Here is a 21,329-nt window from a genome sequence, read left to right on the forward strand (position 1 = left end):
GCACTGAGACAGGGCAGCATTAATGCTGCAGGAGCATATGGCCTGGGCTCCTGCGAGATGTTTGTCTGGACACAGCAGCTGTCTGGACAATTAATCGTTGCCAACAGCGCATGTCAAGCCCAGATGCCCATGCTCAGCACCTCCCACGTCCCAGGTAATGGCAGAGCTGTCACATACAGGGCTCTGCAACTGCTCCACAGCCTCAAACTGTGAGTCCTCACCAAATCCAAGCACAGGATGCACAGCATCACCCTCTTCTCAATAGGCAGCTTGTTCAACCAAAAAAAGTGCATTTTTTATACTTTACAGCAAAAATGTATGGCCAAGGTGAATGTATTTTATAAACATGATCAAGCAAAACTAGTGTTGATCTCCCTTACAGACAGACATTCCTGCAGTAGGGAAGCAGCCAGCAGTGCTGGAGATGAGGAAACCTGGTGGGGATATCAAAGGTTATCCATGGTCACCATGGAGCTAAAGACAAACCTACAGCTCAGGAGAGCCACACAGGTGTGAGTGTGCTCAGGGAGAAATTCTGGGCAGCAGACACAGCTCAGCAGTGACTTTTTATAGCACACATTCCATATCTCCATGTGCAAAGTGGCCACAACAGGCAGCTTTAGCAGGGGTGATAAAAGCCATCACTCTGTGGAGAGTTTAGCATTCAAGTGGGCAAATCATCCTGCACCTGCCTCACACCTCTGCTGAGGAAAGGTCCCAGGGATCACTGACAGCATCCTGTATGTGATCTGTTCCGGGGAATACACTCTGGTATCCAGTGCAGAGTGACTGATTTATTTCCCAACAGATGCTTAGAGAGACGTGGGAAAATGACAGGGATGCTGGATCTTAAATAGTCTGTGTACTTAGCAGGACTATGATCCCTTTATTATCTAAAAATAAACACTTTCAGGGGGAGGAAGAAACACTTTTTTGGGGGAAGGGATGGACCACAATACACTTTACTTCTCCAAAACACATAAAGCATTGGGCAATTATTTTAAAATATCAGTAACTCTCACAGGATGGAGATAGACAGAGTTAAAACCCCAGGAAGATCATCACTGGACTATCTGAAATGTAGCCACTTCCGTGTTAAACATTTGGCAATTTCAGGGAAATATTTTGTATTTCAGAGCTTTTCAAGATGCTGCCAGAGCACTGTGATCACAATGACTCACTGAAGTTGTACAAAGAAAAGAATCAAACAGGGACATTTTGAGCCTATCCAGAAGGAAATGAAGCATGGCAAGAAAACACACTATTTTTATCGGTGCTTTGTTTCATGTAGCAGTTGCAGTGTTGGAGTCAGACAGCTCCATGCTCCATGTCACACTTCCAGAAAGCTCCTTGGAGCCTCTCCCCTGCACCTCCCAGCTTCCTGTGGCAGCAGCCAGGGCTTGCCAACACCTGGGGAGGCTCAGCATTCCAAAGTTTGGAATGGATGTCTCAATCTGCACCTTGGGTCCTCTTCTCATCCCTTCCATGGGAACGAGCTGCTGCTTTTCCCTGGTTTTATGTTCCCTGTTGAAAGCAGAGATGTCAGAGCTGGTTCTGGAGCAGAGCAGGGCAGGGCTCCTCAAGGCTCCCTGCAGTGATTCCTGCCTGGTTTACAACACTGCAGCTGCTTGGCCCAGAAGCTCTCTCAAAAAGCTCAGCTATTCTGGCCAGAAAACACCTGAACCTCAGATAAACCTGTGGGTAAATTGCAGCCACTGCATCAGCCACAATTAATTATTTTAGGCTAAATTTAGGACAGCTTCCAGCCTCAGTTTTATAGCACCTCAGCTGAAAGTCAGAGAGGTCAGAAGGAAGCTCTTCCATGTGATGTTGTTCTTAGAAAGAACAATTTTGAATACTTGGCTGGCATGACCAAAGGAAGAAACTGCTTGGGAGAGGAAAACTATCACCCAGCTATTTGCACTGCAATCCCAACCTGTTGCATCTTACTCAGGGTCTGACCCACACCCATATCAGTGGATTTAAGCACTTCTTGATTTTTGCCTCAGTCCTTTTGATAAGAAGCTTTTGCTCCTTCCAGGAGAATGCTCTTCCTGCAGCTGGTTTAGCTTTTCTTTGATTTCTAGGATTTATTTTAGGATGTTACTGTGTCCCAACAAGGAGGAGTTTTCCAGTTTCAGAAGTGCTGAGGTGAACCTCCAGTCCTCTCCCCTCACTACACACCACTGCTTAACAACCAAAACATCTGCAGCTCCTAAATAACTCACTTGGGCTTAGGGTTTATATCAAGACCTTCACTCACCAGATTCCTTGTCCCATCTGGATAATGAGTTGTTAAGTAGCTCCTTGGCCTACAGAGGCAGGATACTTTGCATTTGTAAAAAGAAAAAACAAATAAAACAAACCCCCACCTATCAGCTCTCATCTCAGGGGCAGAGGAACATGTGGCACACAGACAGTGCCCCAGTGGGGATGTGAAATCAGTTTTACTCAGGAGTAGTGAAAAGAAGCCCATCAACCCTCTCTGTCCTTGCTCAGGTGGATTTTAGTCCCATATTTTCCTGTAATAAAGAAAGCATGTCTTGCTTCCTGGCAGTTCATAAGAAGCTCCTCATAATTTAACTTTACATATACAAGATGCCAGAGCTGCCTCCAGTGCTTACCCTGCTCATGCCCCTTCCCTGCTCCTCACTGTTTTGCTCCAAGTGTTCAAAATGTTTATGAGGAGGATGTTGAAGTCAGTCCCAGTTACATCCCAGCCAAGTTTGCATGCCCACATCTGTGTGTGCCAGCCCTCCATGTACTGGAGTACAGCAAAAAGCACTCTGCAGGCTCTGATGAGCTGAAATGCCTGGGAGCAAAACACACAGCAGATTGTTTTACACTCTCAGAAGCCCTAATGGCAGTGACCAGCAATGAACAGAGGCTGATGCACCGAAAGAGGAAGGAAAAGTTTCCTTTGATTTCCAATTCTTTGTTCTCATGTACAAAAGGCACTTTGAGCAATTCCATGTCCTGTTATGCACAGAGTGACTGCAGGGATCTCTGCAGATATTTACAGACTTGTGGCAGTGCTGCAACTACCCACAAATCCACATATTTACCAAGTAACTCAGAACCACAGAATGGTCTGGGCTGGAAAGGACCTTAAAGCTCATCTCCTTCCAATGGCTGGGACACCTTTAACTAGATCAGGCTGCTGTAACCCCCTGGTCCAACCCTAACCCTAACCCTAACCCTAACCCTAACCCTAACCCTAACCCTAACCCTAACCCTAACCCTAACCCTAACCCTAACCCTAGCCCTAACCCTAACCCTAACCCTAACCCTAACCCTAACCCTAACCCTAACCCTAATGGCCCTAACCCATCCTGGCCTTGGACACTTCCAGGGGCAGCCACAGCTGCTAAGGGCAGCCTGTGCCAGGACCTGGCCACCCTCATAGGGAACAATTCCTTCCCAGTATCCCATCTAACCCTGCCCTCTGGCACTGGGGCCCAGTTCCTGATGCAGAGTCCCTCTCCAGTTGCCTTGCAGCCCCTTCAGATGGTAGCAGGGGCTCTGAAGTCTCCCCACAACCTTCTTTTCTCCAGGCTGAATATTCCCAGCTCTCCCAGCCTGGCTCCATAGGGGAGGTGCTCCAGTTCCCTCAGCACAAAGCCCTTCTCCAGCCCAGCATGTACTGCCACAGCAGTATTTGCTATTTGCTATAAAGCCTATTTGCATACTGTGTATAGATAATTATCCTATCAACTTCCCCATCCATGAAGAAAGCATTTTCATTTGGAGCTGAGGACTGGTTTTGTAGCGCCAGTCCATGCAGAAGCTGCAAGAATTTTGGTGCCATTTATCTTGCTCCATTTTACATTTTACTGGCTTCAAATGCTGAAACTTTGGGGGTCCCAGGGAATTTGTGTCTTTCCTGGAAGCTGTTCCACCACTGTGCTCCCCAGATCCTGTGCCTGTGATGAAACAAAGGGCCCTTACTCACTAACACACTTATTTCTACTGAACCGAATCCTCTTCTTGCTCTCCTCTTTTCCTCTTCTCTCTTCTTATTTTTATGCACCAGTAACTGTTTGAATTTCTAAAATTGTTGCTTTTCTGGTCAGCCTTGGCCTGTGCTGGCAGTTCTTCCCAGCAAGCCTGGATGATGCAAATCTGCAACCCAAGTGTTAAGTTTTTAATAAAAGCATTTCTACTCAATGCCAATAAAATGTTTCAAGCACCTGCAATTAAACAGTCTGGAGACAGATCTGCTCGTTAGAACATTCAAGAAATCTGACAGTCTTTCAAAGCGATGAAAAAAAGGGACAATTGTTTGATGTTAAATCTTTACTGCAAGAAAAATGAAGTTCTCTCCTTCTCCAACAGCCACCAGGAAATTGGTGGTGACTGGGGCCTCAAGGAGAACAGTCTGCTGGTCACATATGGGTTTGGTTGATTTGAGGGGTGGTCTGCAGGTTTTTTTTATTTCTCTAAGATATTCCAACTTTTAAACAAAAGTTTCTGGAACTCTCCATGGGATTCCTTCTGCTTTGGTATTTTGTCTCTGTGTCAGTAGGTGTGATCACATATGAGCCATCTGCCTCATCAGAAATCTATAAGCAGCAAATGGCTTTTCAAGCAGTTCAAAATTGGAATAGAATGATGTGAACAAGCAGTTATTAAAACAAGATGTTAATATGAGAAGAGCCAATTTATTTTTATTAAAAATGTAATTTAATCCAAGAATTTTCTGGAATCAGTCTGATGGGTGATGGGTGTGCGTGGAGAGCAATTCCAAGCACACTCCAGCAGGTATGGAGGGGGCTGGGAAGGATCTGTGCTCCCAGGTGCTGCCTGGGGGCCTCAAAGTTCTTTTGGAGGATGAGCTCTTTGGGCTGGGGTGGAGAAATGGGCAACAGGTCTTGTGTGGCCTGGGCAGGTCTGTCCTGCAGCCACCTCCCCGGAGACGCTCAGCTCCAGGGCAATGGGCTCCAGCTTTGGCTGGAAGAAGCCAACACCCAACCTGATAGGAGGAATTCTCCCCACAGTTATTTCTTACACCTCTCAGCCTGACTGACTTTGGGTAGGAGTCTATAGATGAACTTCATGGAGGCTGCAAAAGCCAAGAAAAGCAATGTATAGCTGGTAAAAAAGGAGCTTGAGTGACAGCAGACTGTCACGTCAAAAGGCTGGAGCAATTCCTCCTCTCAGGAGCTGGGCTGGGGCATTTTCACTGCTGGTTTCTAACACCTACAGCCTGTGTGATCAGAAACACTCCAATGGTTTCAGCTCTCTTCCCAGGCATCTTTAATGTAAAATGCTGTTACAAAACAGCCTTTGCAGGCTCCCAAAGCAAGTCCTTCTTGGAGACAGAGCACAGACGCCAGAGCTGGGAGTGAGGATCCAGGTTTCTGAGTCGAGATAAACAAAACCTTTCCCTAATTCACCACTGGCAAGCTCTGTGTTTAGTGAGAAAGCAAAGAAAACTTCCCCCCTGCTCTGTGAGGCAAAGACAGGCACAGGCAGCTATTCCAAGCATTTTACAGCAGTAACTTTCCATTTCCATTATGAAAGACAGTTTAAGCATCTTTTTTTAAAATGTAATTGTAGTGAGGGAGAACTTTGCTCCTTCATCTTAACCCCCTCCAGCCTGGCTTGATCCCAGCACCCAGCTGAGGGAACTTCTTCGAGGTGCTGGACAAAGCTGGTTCCTCCCACACAGAATTCCAGCAATTCTCAAAAGAAAGTATTCAGGCAGGCTGGTAAGTCAGGGCTTGAGGAAGAAAACACAGTGACCCACTGAAGCTGCCTTATTTCTGCCCTGTAAACCCAGACTAAACTCACCCAGCTGGCTACTCTGGCACAGCTCATCCCAACAGCTCCTCCTGCACCCTCGAAGGGAGCTTTAAATATCCCATTAAGTCTTCAGCTTCACATTAATTTCTGTTCTAATTGGCTGGGGATCCACAAGCAGGAAGGATGATGATGATGTTACTCCTGAAGAAGAGCTGATTTCCAGTACCAAACCACGCTAAATAAATTGACTGCTTGTTTCTGTGGAGACCTTTTGATGAAAAATTTTCCGCATTTTCTTTTTTCTCAAAGAAAATTTTAAACCTGAGGAGGTCTGAACCCAAGGGTGACACTGGCAAGGACTGACTGCTTGTCAATACCAACAAAATTTCCAGGTTTTCCCCAGCCAGCTTGAAGAGTTGCATGTTCCTTCCTCCTGCTGCCAGTTCAACGGCCCTGATGGCAAGGGAGCAAATTACGGCTCTATTTGAGCTACAGCTTTTATAATTAACTCTACAGATTGATTTCTGCAGAAATCATTCTTTAACCAGGAATTCCCTACTCCCAGAATGGCTTCTACTCAGATAAACTATTTAAGAGGTTACCTGGCACTCAAGTGCACTAAATTTCAGTTTCATCTTTCAAGCACAGCAATACTTTGAATTACATTTCATATATTGTGTTTCTGTGTGCTACTGATATCTTGACGTTTCTGGGACTATTGTAATTAGTGATTGACTTGACTCATTCTGAATGCAGCATCTTCCTGGAAAAATACCACCTGAGCCAAAAAACATCCATCCAAAAACATACAGGGCATATATGTAATATTGGGTTTAACCTGTATCTTATGCCTAATTCACACATTTGTTCAGCACAGCCACCTAAGAGGATTCAAGAAGCACCTGTGAATCTCAACAGGAATAAAATGCAATATAAATAGGTAATTATCTAGAAAAGGAAATAAAATCTCACTTTGTGGTTCTTGATACTGAGAATCTTTTAGAGATTATGGAGAATACCCAGGGTTTGGGGACAAGCTGAGGAAGGCAGCTGAGGAGGAGGAGGATGGAGGTTGTGCTGCTTGCACTGCCACCAGACAAGCTATTGTTACCAGAGAACACGGATGCCATTTATGAAACAGCTTAGACAAGTGCCCCTAATTATCTCTCAGGATTCACAACATGTTTAAATACTCTTAGAGCATTAAAGAATCAACCCAAGAGCATGTAATGTAATATAAAAGCACTCTTTTAACTACTATGAACATCTATAGTGTCATTTACTAATCTCTTGGTGACGACCCTGAAATTAAGGCAAGACTGCGCAGTGGAGCATCTCAACTGTAGGCTTGGAAGTTCAGAGATGTGACCTTTGTAAAGCCAAAATCCATCAGTTAAAGCCCTCGTGCATTTATAGATACTCAGAGCTTCCAGTGTGTGTTAAATATATTGTCCATAATCCCCAAAGTCAAAGGTTAACAGCTGCACTTCAGGAGATGTGGCTACACTGGTGACTACAGCTGGGTCATTATTTCATGCTGACTACCACGGTGCTTATTTTATCCAGGAGTAGATTTATTTAAATAGGCAGTTAGTTGTTGGAAAAGCAAAGATAGAAGAGTCTGAAATACACACAATTTCAGCAATGGGGAGAGGAAAACACCCCCACAGACTTGGACAACCACCAGAAACATTTAGATTAAAAGAGAACCTAACTTTCTTCAGATGATTATTTTCAAAAGCAGCAGCATTTGTTTGGAACACCCTGCGTTAGACATCCATATTCTGGGAGATAACTAAAAAAAAACTTACATCAGCCTAGTTGGCTCCTTCAGAAAAGAGCAAGCCCTCGTACCAGGGAAGATGGATTTGTAAAAGCTTTTTCTTCCACATGCTTTGTTCCAACTGCAAAATTTGACCTTTGGTTTCAGCAGCCATGCACAGCCCTCAGCCCAGGGCTGGGGCAGAGAACTGCTCAGCCAAATGCCAGAGTGGAAGCACAGAGAGCCACCCTGGGATGCCCAAAGGATTAGGATTAAACATTAAGCTTTAAAAGTTTTAGGCTTTATGTTCAGGGGCCTGTCTTCACCTGTTTAACAGCACAGTTACCTGCAGGTCATACAAAAGGTAAAACAGTCCTGCTCCTTACACTGCCTTCACCTATTCCCAAATCCTCTCCTGCTGGGGTGGGTACAGGTGAACACCCCTCTTCCTTTTGACTGGTTTTAGAAAAGACCAATACAGATGGGAAAACCTGGAGAAAATCCAAGTAATCCTGAGACAATACACTTTATATTCATAAAATGACATTTTGCCAGTTTTTCTGAGTACATATTTTCTGTTACTTCCTCCTTACCAGCAACAGCTTATTTGGATGTTTTCAATCTGAATTTCCTGTTACTTTAAAAAATGTAAATTACACAAATCGGCAGCACCCTGCAGTCTTCAGGGGTTCATCCAAGTATCTAGTTGTTGACATTTAAAACACCAGGCTGTCAAAAAGGAAGAGGATAGTCTAGTGCTTATATAAACTTAATTTCCTTGTTTCCAGTAAAAAGTTATTAATTAAAAGGTAGTCTCAACCAGGCTCACACTGTTCACACATAGCCAACTTCCTCTCATCCTACTCCATTGGGAAGATTATTTGGCATATTTATATTCTACTCAGGCAAAAATAGCATTTTATAATTCATCTTACAACATGCCCAGGAGCAGTGCTAGCACCTTCACAAGGCACCTTCCTGCAGCACAGATATGCACAGGAAACCACTGAAGCTTCCCACATTTACTAACTGCAGGTTACTGGAAAGTCCTGGCCAAATGGAATTAGAGCTATGACATAAAAACGACCCTTTTACATCAGTAATTCCTTTGCCATGGAGTTTAAAGTTCCTAAGTTTTGATGCCTATGTTGCATTTCATCCTCTACACATGTACTAAGGGAAAAAATCAAGTTCTGCAGCAAGTCACAGCCAGCCACTAGGAGACCAGAGCACGTCCTAAGCAGCAGCAGCTGGCTGGGGTTTGTCTCCTGTCGTGAAGCCTCTCCTTACCTGGGGACACAGGGCCTCCAGCTGGCTGGCTGACATGCGAACCAGTTTCACACCCTCCTCGTTGTTGGAGATGGAGCAGGCCAAGTTGGCAACCTGTGTCAGAGAGGGGAGAAAACAAAACACAACTGTTAGAACTTGGGGGTTATTTCCTTCTGTAGAAAAACTTTTGCCTAACCCCAAAAGTGACCACTAACCAGTAACCCTTCATGGAACGCAAAAATTCCACATTTGTTTTGTTCTAAAGAGTTTTGAAACCACTAGTGGCACCTGTTCCTTCTGTAGACAGAAAATTGTAACACTCTGGATCATGGAATCCCAGAATGGTTTGGGTTGGAAGGGACCTTAAAGCCCATCCAGTGCCCCCTGCATGGCAGGGACACCTACCACTGTCCCAGGCTGCTGCCAGCCCTATCCAACCTGGCCCTGGACACTTCCAGGGATAGCCACAGCTTCTATGGGCAACCTCAGGGCTTCTCCACCCTCCCAGGGAACAATTCCTGCCCAATGTCCCATCTATCCCTACCTCTGGCACTGGGAAGCCATTCCCCCTTATCTTGTGGCCTCCATCCCTTGTCAATTGTCTCTCTCCAGGTTTCCTGTGGCTCCTTCAGGCCCTGCAAGGCCACCCTGAGCTCAGCCCAAAGCTTCTCCTCTGCAGGTGAACAATGCCAGCTGTGCCAGCCTTTCCTGCCAGCAGAGCTGCTCCATCCTCTGCTCATCCTGGAGCCTCCTCTGGCCTGGCTCCAGCAGCTCCAGCTCCTCCCTGTGCTGGGACAGGGCTGGGGCAGCTCTGCAGCTGGGGGCTCACCTGAGCACAGGGGCAGAATCCCCCCAGCCCTGCTGTGGGATCAGCCCTGGGCTCGGGGGGTTCTGGGTGCTGGAGCAGGTCGAGGTCTCACCCCCAGCCAGCCAAACAGGGCAGACATCACAGCTAGCCATGATCAGGGTAATGCAAAAGAGCAGCACTGGCAGCAGCTGCAGTCAAAGTTCAACAGCCCAACCCCACCAGGGAGAGACAGCAGCAACCCCACAGAGCTGGAGCTGCTGTGCTGGTGCTCCATGAGGGCCTCCCTCTCTTTACGTGTCAGGTGCTCCTCCAGCCCTCCCTCTATGCTGCAATTCATCAAATCAAACTGGTACAGGAGCTCTTCATGATGCATCCACAGGCCTCCAAAATGTGAACAGGATCTCTTGTGATGTTAAAAACTTTACTCCACAACCTTGACCTGCTGCACAGCATCACCCTTAACTAGGTCAGCCTGAAGCAGAGACCTCTGCAAACACCTGCTTTTTCAGAGCACGGAGGATGGGACAGCACAGAATTTTTTGGTAATTGAAGATATTCCTCATCCCAGAGCTACTCTCAGGGGAAGGAAGTCTGAAATAAGTTACATTTCTCAGCTGACAGGTGAATGACAAGCATGTTATTCTGAGCCATTTGAACACAGAAAGCTGTAAAAATAGCAGCAAGTGAACTGAGACAAACATCGAGTACTGTCCTTCCAGAGGCTGAGCAACCTACAAAGCCCCCTGTAAATGTGCCATAAAAGCATCACCAGGAGCCAGCAGATGGTCAGTAACACCACTGAACCAGACTTCTTCAGATACTTTTCTCTATAAGCTGAGGAATTTGCATTTTGCCTTTAATTAAACTATTCTTTGAATTCATGTAAGTAATTTTGAAGTAGTATCTGCAGCTCTACGACAAGCTATTCCCCTCCCCAAGCCCTTCCCTCACGGCAGATGTTCCCACACAGAATACATTACTGTCCTGCAAATCATCAAGCACGTGCCATTACACTTGAACAGCATTTCTCATCAATCCCATGATCAATTTGGGATTTGAAAAATCAAGTTCCCACTGCAAAGTACACGGTCTCTTCCTCTCTCCAGCTCCAAGCCAAGTTACAGAGGATGGAAAGCAGGGGTGTCAAGAGGAGGGGTGTTTCCAGCACAGAACATGCAAGCAAACAGATGTGCCAACACATATTTGGAGGAAAACAAATTGAAGTTGAGAGAAAGACTGAGCAGCATCAACAACACAGAGCAAACGCTGCCAGCTCTCGGGAATATTTATGTCCTGCTCCTGAAGTTTGTCTTCCACTCAGGTTTGGATTCAAGTCCTACAGAACTGCAGGCTGCCCCCAGTTCTGTGCAGAGTGCTGCAGGCAGGGCCCAGCTGAGCAGGGCTCCGTGCTCCTCCTCTCTGCCACCAGCCCCTCTGCATGGCACCCCAGCAAACACAAACACCCTCTCACACAGGGCCTGAATACTGCAGACTTTTCCTGTATATTTACCATGCCTTGAATCCCTGTTCCCAGCGAGCTGCTGGGATGGTGTAAAAGTACATCATGGTTTTGTTTAGAGGCTCACAAGAATCCAAAGACAAACAGATGCCATGATTTAAAAGTCAAATAAAGATTTTGCTGTTGGTTTAAGCACAAGTCATATTTTTGAGAAACACTGGTTTGCCAATATTTTTTATGGTCCATATTTCCCCATCATTCCTGCCTTCACAGCAGCATTACAACCTCCAGGAGCCAGGAGAACACAAAGCTCTATTGAGTAGGGGCAGAATAAAAGCGACATTGAAGCACCACAGAATCAGCCTCTCCGATATCTGGAGATGTTGTGCTGTCTCTCAAGCCAAGTGTGATGAATCAAGCACACAGAAACCCTGCTCTGTCTGAACACAGAGAGGCAAAGAAGTTAATAATGGAGTGTCCCCACCGTGGTATAATGAAAATTTGCTTTTTTGCACAGTCATTTTTGAACAGTCATTTTTCTTCCGAATACCCAACTGATGGCAATTCTTCTTTAGAAAGTGCCCTCCTGGCACTGCCAGCCCTCATGAAAGAAGCGTGTGTGCCTCCCTGACTGAGGGTCTTTGGCAGTTTAAGACAATCCAACTGTTGGCTGCCACATCCCATCCCAGCGCTGCGGCTCCAGAGCTCCTCACTTCATTTCAGCACACTCATCCAGCAGCCAGCTACTCGCTCTGGCAGGGTTCTTTCTCTGCCAGATCAGCACACAAACTCCCCTGCAAACTCTCTGCCGTGGCAGCAGCTGAGATGACTTCCAAGTGCTGCAGACAGGGCTGTAAATTCACAGCAGTGCAGCGTTTACTGCACCCATGGGAAGGCTCTGTCAAACTACTGCAAAACACTCACAAGCCTCTTCAAATGTGGAACTTAAGAAGAGCTGTATCTACTAATTAATCAACTTTTAAATCATGTAACAGTGAGGTATTTTAAACTGTAAGTAATTATCAGGTGCTCTACAACATGATTTCTGAAATTGCATGTACCAGCTGAGGTGGATGGCTGCAGGACTAAGAAATTTAATTTTAAAAGTACCTGAAATCATCTTCAATAATTCCTGAGTGATCTGACAAATAACTTCAAACTCCCTCTCTCTTCAGAGGATAGGGTAGTGCTGGCCAGTTATTTGGCACATACCCATAATACATTGGATTTTGTAGCTGAGATGAAGATCAACTCTTTCAAAGCCCACAGAGCATTTTGGAAATCATACATTTCCAAAACTTCTAAATTAAATAATGCACCTCAAGGGAACAAAAATTTCCTTTAAATCAAATGTGAATTAAATAGTTTCTCCATGTCTCCAACAAAAGCAGCTGGCTGACATAGTAAGTGGTCAGACTTGATTTAGAAAGAAGAACACTTGTGCTTGAGAGCAAAATAGCAATTGAATTCCTGCTGCATTTGTTCATTCTTACCATTCAGTATCATCAAGTCCCTTTACATAAGCACTACTGGCACAGGCATCAAAGGAGACAAAACCACTGCAAATAATGTAATCAGCATAATGAGCAATCTCTTGAAAAAAGTTAAAAATACAGTGGGAAGGAAGACAGCCCGAGACCGCAGCCCAGCACGGTTCAGACACCTCTCGCTGCTGACAGACTGATTTAAAAGTAGCTTTCAAGGCTCTCTCTGTTCCGAGTCCACAGCCATGGCCCAGAGACGGCTCCTCAGATCCCACAGGGCAGGGCAGACCCCAAGCAGCTGCTGGTATTTAGAGGAATGAGCTTAAATTTCCCCCTGGTGACAAATGCAGTGCACAGAACTCACAGTGCCAAGCGGAACAGCTGGACAGGCTTGTCCATGCACTGAGCAGTTTTTGAAACTCAAATCTCATTGTTTTCAATGATGACACCAGCACACTGCAGAGGATGTGAGGCGAGTGGCTCTGGTGTTGGCACAATGTGGGAGGTAATGGCCCTAAATCCAGCCCTGGGCTCAGTACTGGGGACAGGCCTGTTTGGTGTCTCCATGGTGGCCTGGATGAGGGGATGGAGGGCAGCCTCAGTAACTGCACAGACAGCACCACGCTGGGCATTGTGCATCTGCTGGAGGGCAGCAGGGCTCTGCAGAGGGATCTGACAGCTGGATGCACGGGCTGAGGCCGGTTGTATGGGGTTCAGCTGGGTCCTGCCCTGGCATCACAGCAACCCCATGGATGCTCCAGGCAGGAGGAGTGGCTGGGAAGTGTCCAGCAAGAAAGGTCTGGGGGTGCTGTGCCAGTGGCTGGACAGGAGCCCAGGGGTGCCAGAGGCCGGTGGCCCTTGGGCTGTGCCAGGCATGGGGTGGCAGCAGGACCAGGGCAGGGCCTGTCCCCTGTGCTGGGGGACCTCGAGGGCTGTGCCCAGTTCTGGCCCCTCATGGCCAGAGAGCCCTGGAGGGGCTGGAGCGTGTCCAGGGCAGGGAACGGAGCTGGGAAGGGGCTGGAGAGTTCCTGAGGGAGCTGGGAAGGGGCTCAGCCTGGAGAAAAGGAGGCTCAGGGGGGACCTTGTGGCTCTGCACAGCTCCTGACAGGAGGGGACAGCCGGGGGGTCGGGCTCTGCCCCAGGGAACAGGGACAGGAGGAGAGGGAACGGCCTCAGGCTGGGCCAGGGCAGGCTCAGGGTGGATTTTAGAGAAAATTTCTTCACTGAAAGTGCAATCAAACCCTGGCAGAGCTGCCCAGAGTAGCAGTGGAGTCACCATCCCTAGGGGGATTTAAGAGCCATGTGGATGTGGCACTTGGTGACAAGGTTTACTGGTGGCCTTGGCAGTGCTGAGGAAACAGTTGGACTCGAGCGTCTCAGAGTGCTTTTCCAACTTAAATGATTCCATGGTTTGCCTTTGGAGGAGGCATAACTTAAGTGGCTCCTTTTGAGTGCCAGATGTTACCTCAGGCCAAAGGGTCAGCTGGGAATATGTTATTAGTAAGAAGGTGTAACTCCACTATTAAAAAAAATATTGTACCATCTGTCACAGAGTGATTCCATCTCAAATTCTAGTTAACTTTGACTCTTCAGAATTTACTAATATTTAAATCAGGAAAAACTTGACATTTCTAAAGATGTTCTTTCTACCATTAGTAACAATTTGTGGCAGAGAAACGCCTCCCCTGACAAGACACAGGTTGTACCTTTTCCACATGAAATACATTTTTTGGGGTTGGTTTTTGTTTTAAACTCAAAATTTGTTCAGATCGTGACTAAGGTAAGTCTTTAATTAAAAAACTGCAGCAGCTTCAACTACACAAGTCTGGGGTCAGTGTTAAATTTCTTAAATTACACCATTGAACATAACCCAGCAACGCTAAACACTCACTAATTGAATTCTCCAAGCCTGGACACTCTCGTTTGAACCTGCAGTTGTAAAAATAGCATTGCAGAAAGAAGTTTTCTGTCTTACACTGAGAAACTTTTCAATTTAACATTAAGCAGTATCTTCTTGTAACTAGTGCTCAAAAACTCTTACACAAAAATAACAAACCCACATCCATGCGTACACAGATACTTTGGGAATTTCAATGCCACAGAAACCAAGCTTTTCAAAGGTGTTCCTGGCATTTTCATTTCTGATTAAACTTCAAAATGTCAGCTGCTTGTTCTATTTTTTTTTTTTGTTTTACATTTTTCAATTTCTCTGGGAATGCAAATTCCAACTTTAAGCAGCTTTTTAAAAATCACCCATTTTAAAAGCAAAAAAAAAGAAAGAATGGACAGTGAGCCACTGAACATTTTCCTCCTAGGAATTTGCTAAAGAAAAGTGTATTTGATATTCTCACAAATTCAAACACAGCACAGCTAATTTCTTCCTCCTCCATATTAAAAAAGACCTGTCCTGATTCCCTTCATACTGGTCAAAACTCAGGAAATTAATTTATCTGCAGAAGCAACTGTTCTGGCAAAACTAATGGCAACTGAGGACTCTCAGAAGAGATGTGTTGATTATGTAATGCCCATCCCTCTCCAGAAAAGCTTTTATTATTCACTAAGTCCATACATTTATTTATTCACCTGTACACTACACTCAATATTTAGGACAAATCTGAGCAGTTTAACGTGCAGCCCTAACAGGTGCTGCATGAGGGAGAAGTGTTACAGCTACAGATGTGTTAATTCTAACCCTACAAACCCCTCGTTTTGCAGAGGCAGAGCTAACTGGGAATTACACAAAACAGCTCCAGTTCTTTAATACAGGAGGACTAGGGATCAAATCCACTGGGACTGTGCAGAGAATTACCAGAGTCGTGCTGTCAATGGCTTTGTGATTTTATATGACTTAAGTAGCATGTGGCTGCAGCTCCACAGCAGGTACCTTGAAAGAACTTGTTGTGGGCAACAGAATCCCCAAGTATTAACTGAAAACAGTAAAAGTCTTTAAATAAAACAAGGCAGAAATAAGTCTTTAAATAAAACATAGACAAATTGCAGACATAAAGCACTGGGGAGAATGAAGGACTATGAGGGAACTGCTATTCCCAGAGCTCTCTAGCCTCATGCGAAGATGAGAACAGTTTTCAATCCAAGTCTGGTTATAAACACAAGGAGGGGAAGTTTCAGTTGGCTGGAACAAAACTGGCAAGCAAAGGGTTGGCATTTTGGACAATGAGGAATGGAGGTCACAGAGTTTATTTCAACAGGCTGGTAAGTGATAGCAAGAGAAATCAGAGACAGTATCACAGAATCCCAGACTTGTTCGGGCTGGGAGGGACCTTAAATCTCATTCAGTCCCACCCCTTGCCACGGCAGGGACACCATCCACTGTCCCAGGCTGCTCCAAGCCCTGTCCAACCTGGCATTGGGCACTGCCAGGGATCCAGGGGCCTCCCCACCCTCCCAGGGAATAATTTATTCCCAATATCCCATCTATCCCTGCCTTCTGGCAGTGGGAAGCCATTCCCCCTTACTCTGTCTTTCCATGCTTTGTAAGCAATATAAAAGTATAAAAATAAAGGTATTGTGCACCTTCTGTTCCGGGCTATATTGAAGTAATCAGTATTTCCATAGATAACCACCTTTTGCTTGGGATTACATCTTAGTACTTTCACATTTCTAGCTCTATCTGTCTGTGTGTTTAAAATTCTAATTAAGGAATACAGCTTTGTACTTGCCTCTCACCCTGTCCAGAGCTGTCTCCAAATACCTCTCCAGCTCCCTGGTGCCATTCCAGGTACAGCTGTCCTGGTACTGCTCCACACTGCAAGCTCCTTCCATGACCTGAGGAAATGTTCTTCCTCAACAGAGAGCCACCCATGTGCTGTCAATGCTCCACAGAGGAGGGAAGTTTTTCACATTGCTGGGCAATCCCAGAGTTTGTGCATCGGGACAAACCAGACCAGGACAAACCTTCTCTCTTGCCAATGGGAAAGCTTTTCAATTAGACAGAAAAAAATGGTGTTTGAAGGGAATCAATACATCTATAGCATAAACCATAGCCACAGCAGGAAAGTGCAGCAATATCTTTATTTCCAGCCTGGTGGATTATCCTCCCTGCAGACCTGAGGGAAAGCAGGGCTGCCACAGGAACACCAGTGTGCAGCGTGGGCACCGTGCCCCTCATCAATGCAGCTGTGGCAGCAGATGTAACTGCTGGCACAGGAACTATTCCTCCCTCAGACAAACAAGGTAAAGTGTTAACATGTTGTTATAATCACAAACCACGTTAGTTACACAAGTCTATCTGAGCTACCACGACAGCAATGACACCACTGGTGTGTGATGGAGAGCTCAGCTTCAGCTAAAACCTTCAGAGTAAACTCTCCGCTGAGATGCTCCTTAGCAACACAAATACCTTTCCTTAAAATAAAAGTGTTTCTAGTAGTGATATTTGGACAGGACCCAAATAATTATCCTAATCCAAAACTGTCTCTGTGTTTGTCAAACTGGAAATGAAGACAGGCTGGGAGAGCTGGGGGTGTTCAGCCGGGAGAAGAGAAGGCTCTGAGAGCCCCTTCCAGGGCCTAAAGGAACTCCAGGAGAGCTGGAGAGGGACTGGGGACAAGGGATGGAGGGACAAGACACAGGAACTGGCTCCCACTGCCAGAGGGCAGGGATGGATGGGAGATTGGGAATTAGGAATTGTTCCCTGGGAGGGTGGGGAGGCCCAGGGAAGTGTGGCTGCCACTGAATCCCTGGCAGTGTCCAAGGCCAGGCTGGACAGGGCTGGGAGCAGCTGGGACACTGGAAGGTGTCCCTGTCATGGCAGGGGATTGGAACTGGATGAGCTTTAAGGTCCCTCCCAGCGTAAGCCAGTCTGGGATTCTGTGAAGCTGTTCTTCTCTCCCATCTCCGTTTGCTCAGCACTCAGAACATGCTGCCTTCTGATCTGACTAAAGGCTTCCAACTTGGTACCTATTATTAGCTGCTTAAACCAGTTTTTGGTGATTCAGACAACTGTTCATGGCAGTGTAACTGTAATTGTCAGTACACTGTGCTCTTTACAAAGACGACAAAACAGTGTCAGTAATGAGCTCCACACAGATTTCAGGCACCTCCTTGATGACATGACATGACTAATAATCCAATATTGCTAATGACTAAGATGATGAAAATCCAGACATGCATCAAGGCTTTTAGTTAAATATCAGGAATTAAAACGTTTATGCCACATCTATAAAAAACTTTACCCAAAAAGCCACTTAAAAATGCTGTTGGAATTAAGACTTAAATAACTGGAAAATAAAAGGACTCTATTGCTTTTTCAGCTACCTCTTAAGACGTCATGTCAACACCACCTAAACCCAACTGTTCTCACACTTCCTAACCTCTTTTACACATTTCCCTTTCCAAAAAACTTCTGTTTCCAAAGGAAAAACGACAGAGCAAACACATGGCAGTTTCTAGTGGAATAAAAAGCACATTTCTATCTTCCAAATCCCAAACTCGTTCAACTCCAAATTCTACCCCCTCCACGTGTGCCTTGGCCCAGGTGTGCACAGGAAGCCTTTCCCAGTCACACAGCGAGGTGACTGTCCTGTGGCTGAGGTGTGGCAGAAATGCCTCTCCTCCACGAGTAGCAGCAAACCACGAGGATTTCCAAAGAGAAAAATTGTCTCCAGACAGCCCAATGGCTGCCCAGATTTGTGAGGATTCAATCCCTTCATCTCTCCCATCAGTTTCACTGTCATGGCTTGCCCATGTGCACTTACAATGAAATCTGGACAGAAAGATTACCTGAAGTCTCTTATTCCTCTTTCAACATAATTTTTAAACTCTACCAGCATCCTACAGACCATTTCATACATTATTTGTTGTAGCATTAGAAGATTGGCCTCAAAAAATAACCTTACAAGAACAGAAGTTATCCTATTAAAAGGTCACACGCCTTTACTTATGTATGATGTATTAAATTTGTATATCCAGTTTTGTTGAAAAATGTAGGAACATTTTTCTGCTGAGGCTTTCCTGCTTTTCTGATTATGAATGTAAGGAAAGCATGTTCTACGAGAAGAATTTAATTTATTTATGAATTAGTTGACTAATAAAATGAACTTACAAGGAAAGTGCATTGGCTGTTGAAGAGTGTCAGACTTTAGAGGGCACATTAGAGTTACACCGGTCATTTATTGGAGACATTAGTTTTAAATTGCTGCCAAGGCTATCTATAGACAAATTACAGAAAACGTGCTTGTGCTTTGGAAGAGACATTTTGCTCATTTTGATCTCCATTTTAAATGGGAAATAACTCTGCCTCTTTTCTCAGACCACAGTGCAAGGACATTTCCCTTGTAATACAAAATTACCTTAAAAATAAAAGCAATAAAAGACCAACCTGAGTCGGCAGATATTTTTCCCTCTGTAAATGAGAGTACTGGAAAAATAAGTGCTGAAGTACCCTGGTAATGACCCTAGTCTGGAAAATGCTGGTTTTTGAGATTTAATAAAATTGAGAAAACCACTCCAAGTCAATATCTGAGTTGGGCGCCAAGTGCTTGTCTTGTTCCCTGGGAACCTCAGCCCTGCCTGGCAGCACTGCCTGACCCCTGAGCTGGCAGGCAGGAGGGAGAGCATTGCAAGAATGAGCAGAGCCACCTCCAAAGAGATTCGGAAAACTCTGTGGAAACTCTGGAAATCAGGTGGCTGATAGACACAAAGGATAATCCTGTCAGAACAGATTAACTTCTGGATCTGCTGGATTCTTCCATTCCATGCTTTGTTTGCAATAAATGGTACCTGGCCATGCCCAGGTAAGTGACAATAAACATGGGACAGCCAAGACCTTCACTGTGCCTCCAGTTCAAAAACCAGTTTTTATTTTAAATCGAAGCTATGTTTTATCCAGTTCACGTTTTTAAAAAGCTTTTCACATGTAAAAAACCTGCAGCTGTTAAGACTCTCCCAAGAACACACAGGCTTCAAGTCTGAGCAAATCAGAATAATTGCAAGAAAAAATGTAGCAAGTGTGCAAGGCTTCAGGCTTTGGGAGAGGGGTATTTTTAGATTTTAGACTGAAGAATGACTCCAGGACATCGAGCTAGACAGTGAGGGCAACAGAAGGGGGAAATGTCAGAGCAAGAGGCTATAGAAAGCTTATGGAGCTGCAAGTGCCCAAATGTGATTCTTTCCAAGCAAATAAATTTGCCGACTGCATCTGTTCATGGGTTTCACTGAAAATGAGAAAATCATCACTCCATATGCAAGATGCAACCCAGTGCATTAAAAAAAGGCACAGAGCAGTCTTTTCAGATAAATTAAAGCAATTAGAAAAAAAAAATCAATGCTTATGAAACACCATTGAGAGCTTTTTGCCTCCTTGGTCTTACCAATATTTCTCTTGGTAAGAAGAAAACTTAAAAATAAAATTTATTATGAGAAAAACATTTGACACAGGGGTAGTGGGTTCCAGAGGAAGAAGAGATCATTTGTTATTTTTAAGGATTATAAACTCCAAATATATTCTCCAAAATATGCTTCAGCAAACAAACTGAAGGATTTTAACCTGGACTCTCTCTTTATTTACCTTTTACTTCCTAATCTCTTAACGTCTGAAAAACTTTTCCATTAAAAATACACAGTTACACTGTGTCACAGAGACCAACTGACAAACTAATTTTTACTCGTCTAAAGCATTCAACAGCGTATTTCCCACTGGGTGAGACAAGGCTGCCTCACCCAGTGGGAAAAAACACTGGAATGGAGTTAGCAGTTCACAGTCTGCAAACTGGGAAGACTTCCATAGTGAATTTAACTTTTTGTTAGGCTGGTTCTACAAATGCTGTCCTTTCTGTTATTCTTGTGTGTTACATTGAAATTGGCTTCTCAGTTCCTGAATTAAACTCCTTTAACCAAATCCAGCCAGAGTTAATGGTCTGTTAGCACAGAGCAATTTTGAAAGCTATCTTTGAAACATATTATTCAACTGAGACAAGGCTCATTCTACTCTTTTACTGTTCCTCAGTTTTCAAAAGGGAGGATAAAAGGGTTAGGATTTTACTACGTGGGAAACAAATTAGATGGGAGCCCTTTGGGATGCTCTTGGTATGGGTTCTCTATAAGACACAGACCCAGCAGGCAAATCAGCTTTTTGTGGTTATTGCACCTTTTGGTCAAATTTGGCTGCCTGGACGTTAGGAACCACAAAAGCAGACAGTGCTGTGCTGCCAAGAAGGGAGCATTTCAAAATGAAATTACCCAAATCATGTGCTTGCATCTCTTTATGGGTACTTGGAGGGCCCATAAACAGCTCTGCACTGCAGGAGCAAGAGCTCCCTGTGCTCAGCCAGGGTAGAACCAGCAGTGCCATTCCTGTCCGGCCAACACCTGCCACAGTTCAGTAAGAAAAATGATATAAAGTAAATCTATCCCTTTCTGTGTCTCTCAGGTGCTGCTTCACTGACTCCTCCAGCTGACAGACACAGGGGCATTAACCCAAGGTACAAACCCTCCCAGCAATGCAGTGGGGACGTGCTGGGCTCCCCTGGCAGAGCAGGATCTCCTGCACATTTCCTGCCCTCACTCAGCAGCAAAGGGAAAGAAGGGCATGCTCCCCTCTACAGCCAAACCACAGGAGCCTGTCAGGGCATGATCCAGCACAGCTCCACTCAGTGCTGCAGTTGTTTGGGCACATTTGATGTCCTGAGTTGCCCAGCAGCACTTGTGAGGGCAGTTCTGATAAACTCCCGGCACACTCATCTCCCCTGAAAGCAGTGGAAGCAATCACTGCCCATCTCACCAGGCAAAACGTCTTCAGCTCTGCTCTTACATAATCTTTTGTTGTTTTTCCTGAGTTTCCTG

At 45.2% G+C, this 21,329-nt stretch overlaps 1 protein-coding gene across 2 annotated transcripts in view; it reads right to left on the reverse strand.

The window, feature by feature from the left end:
- CTNNA1 (catenin alpha 1) overlaps positions 1-21,329 on the reverse strand; it is a 115,002-nt gene that overhangs the window by 22,549 nt on the left and 71,124 nt on the right. For both annotated transcript variants that reach the window (XM_030283950.4, XM_012576136.5), the window contains one exon: positions 8,798-8,890. In XM_030283950.4, the coding sequence (XP_030139810.1) occupies positions 8,798-8,890 (93 nt within the window). The remainder of the gene's footprint in view (positions 1-8,797; positions 8,891-21,329) is intronic.

This window comes from Taeniopygia guttata, chromosome 13 (assembly GCF_048771995.1).
Source record: "Taeniopygia guttata chromosome 13, bTaeGut7.mat, whole genome shotgun sequence".
Classification (NCBI taxonomy): Eukaryota; Metazoa; Chordata; class Aves; order Passeriformes; family Estrildidae; genus Taeniopygia; species Taeniopygia guttata.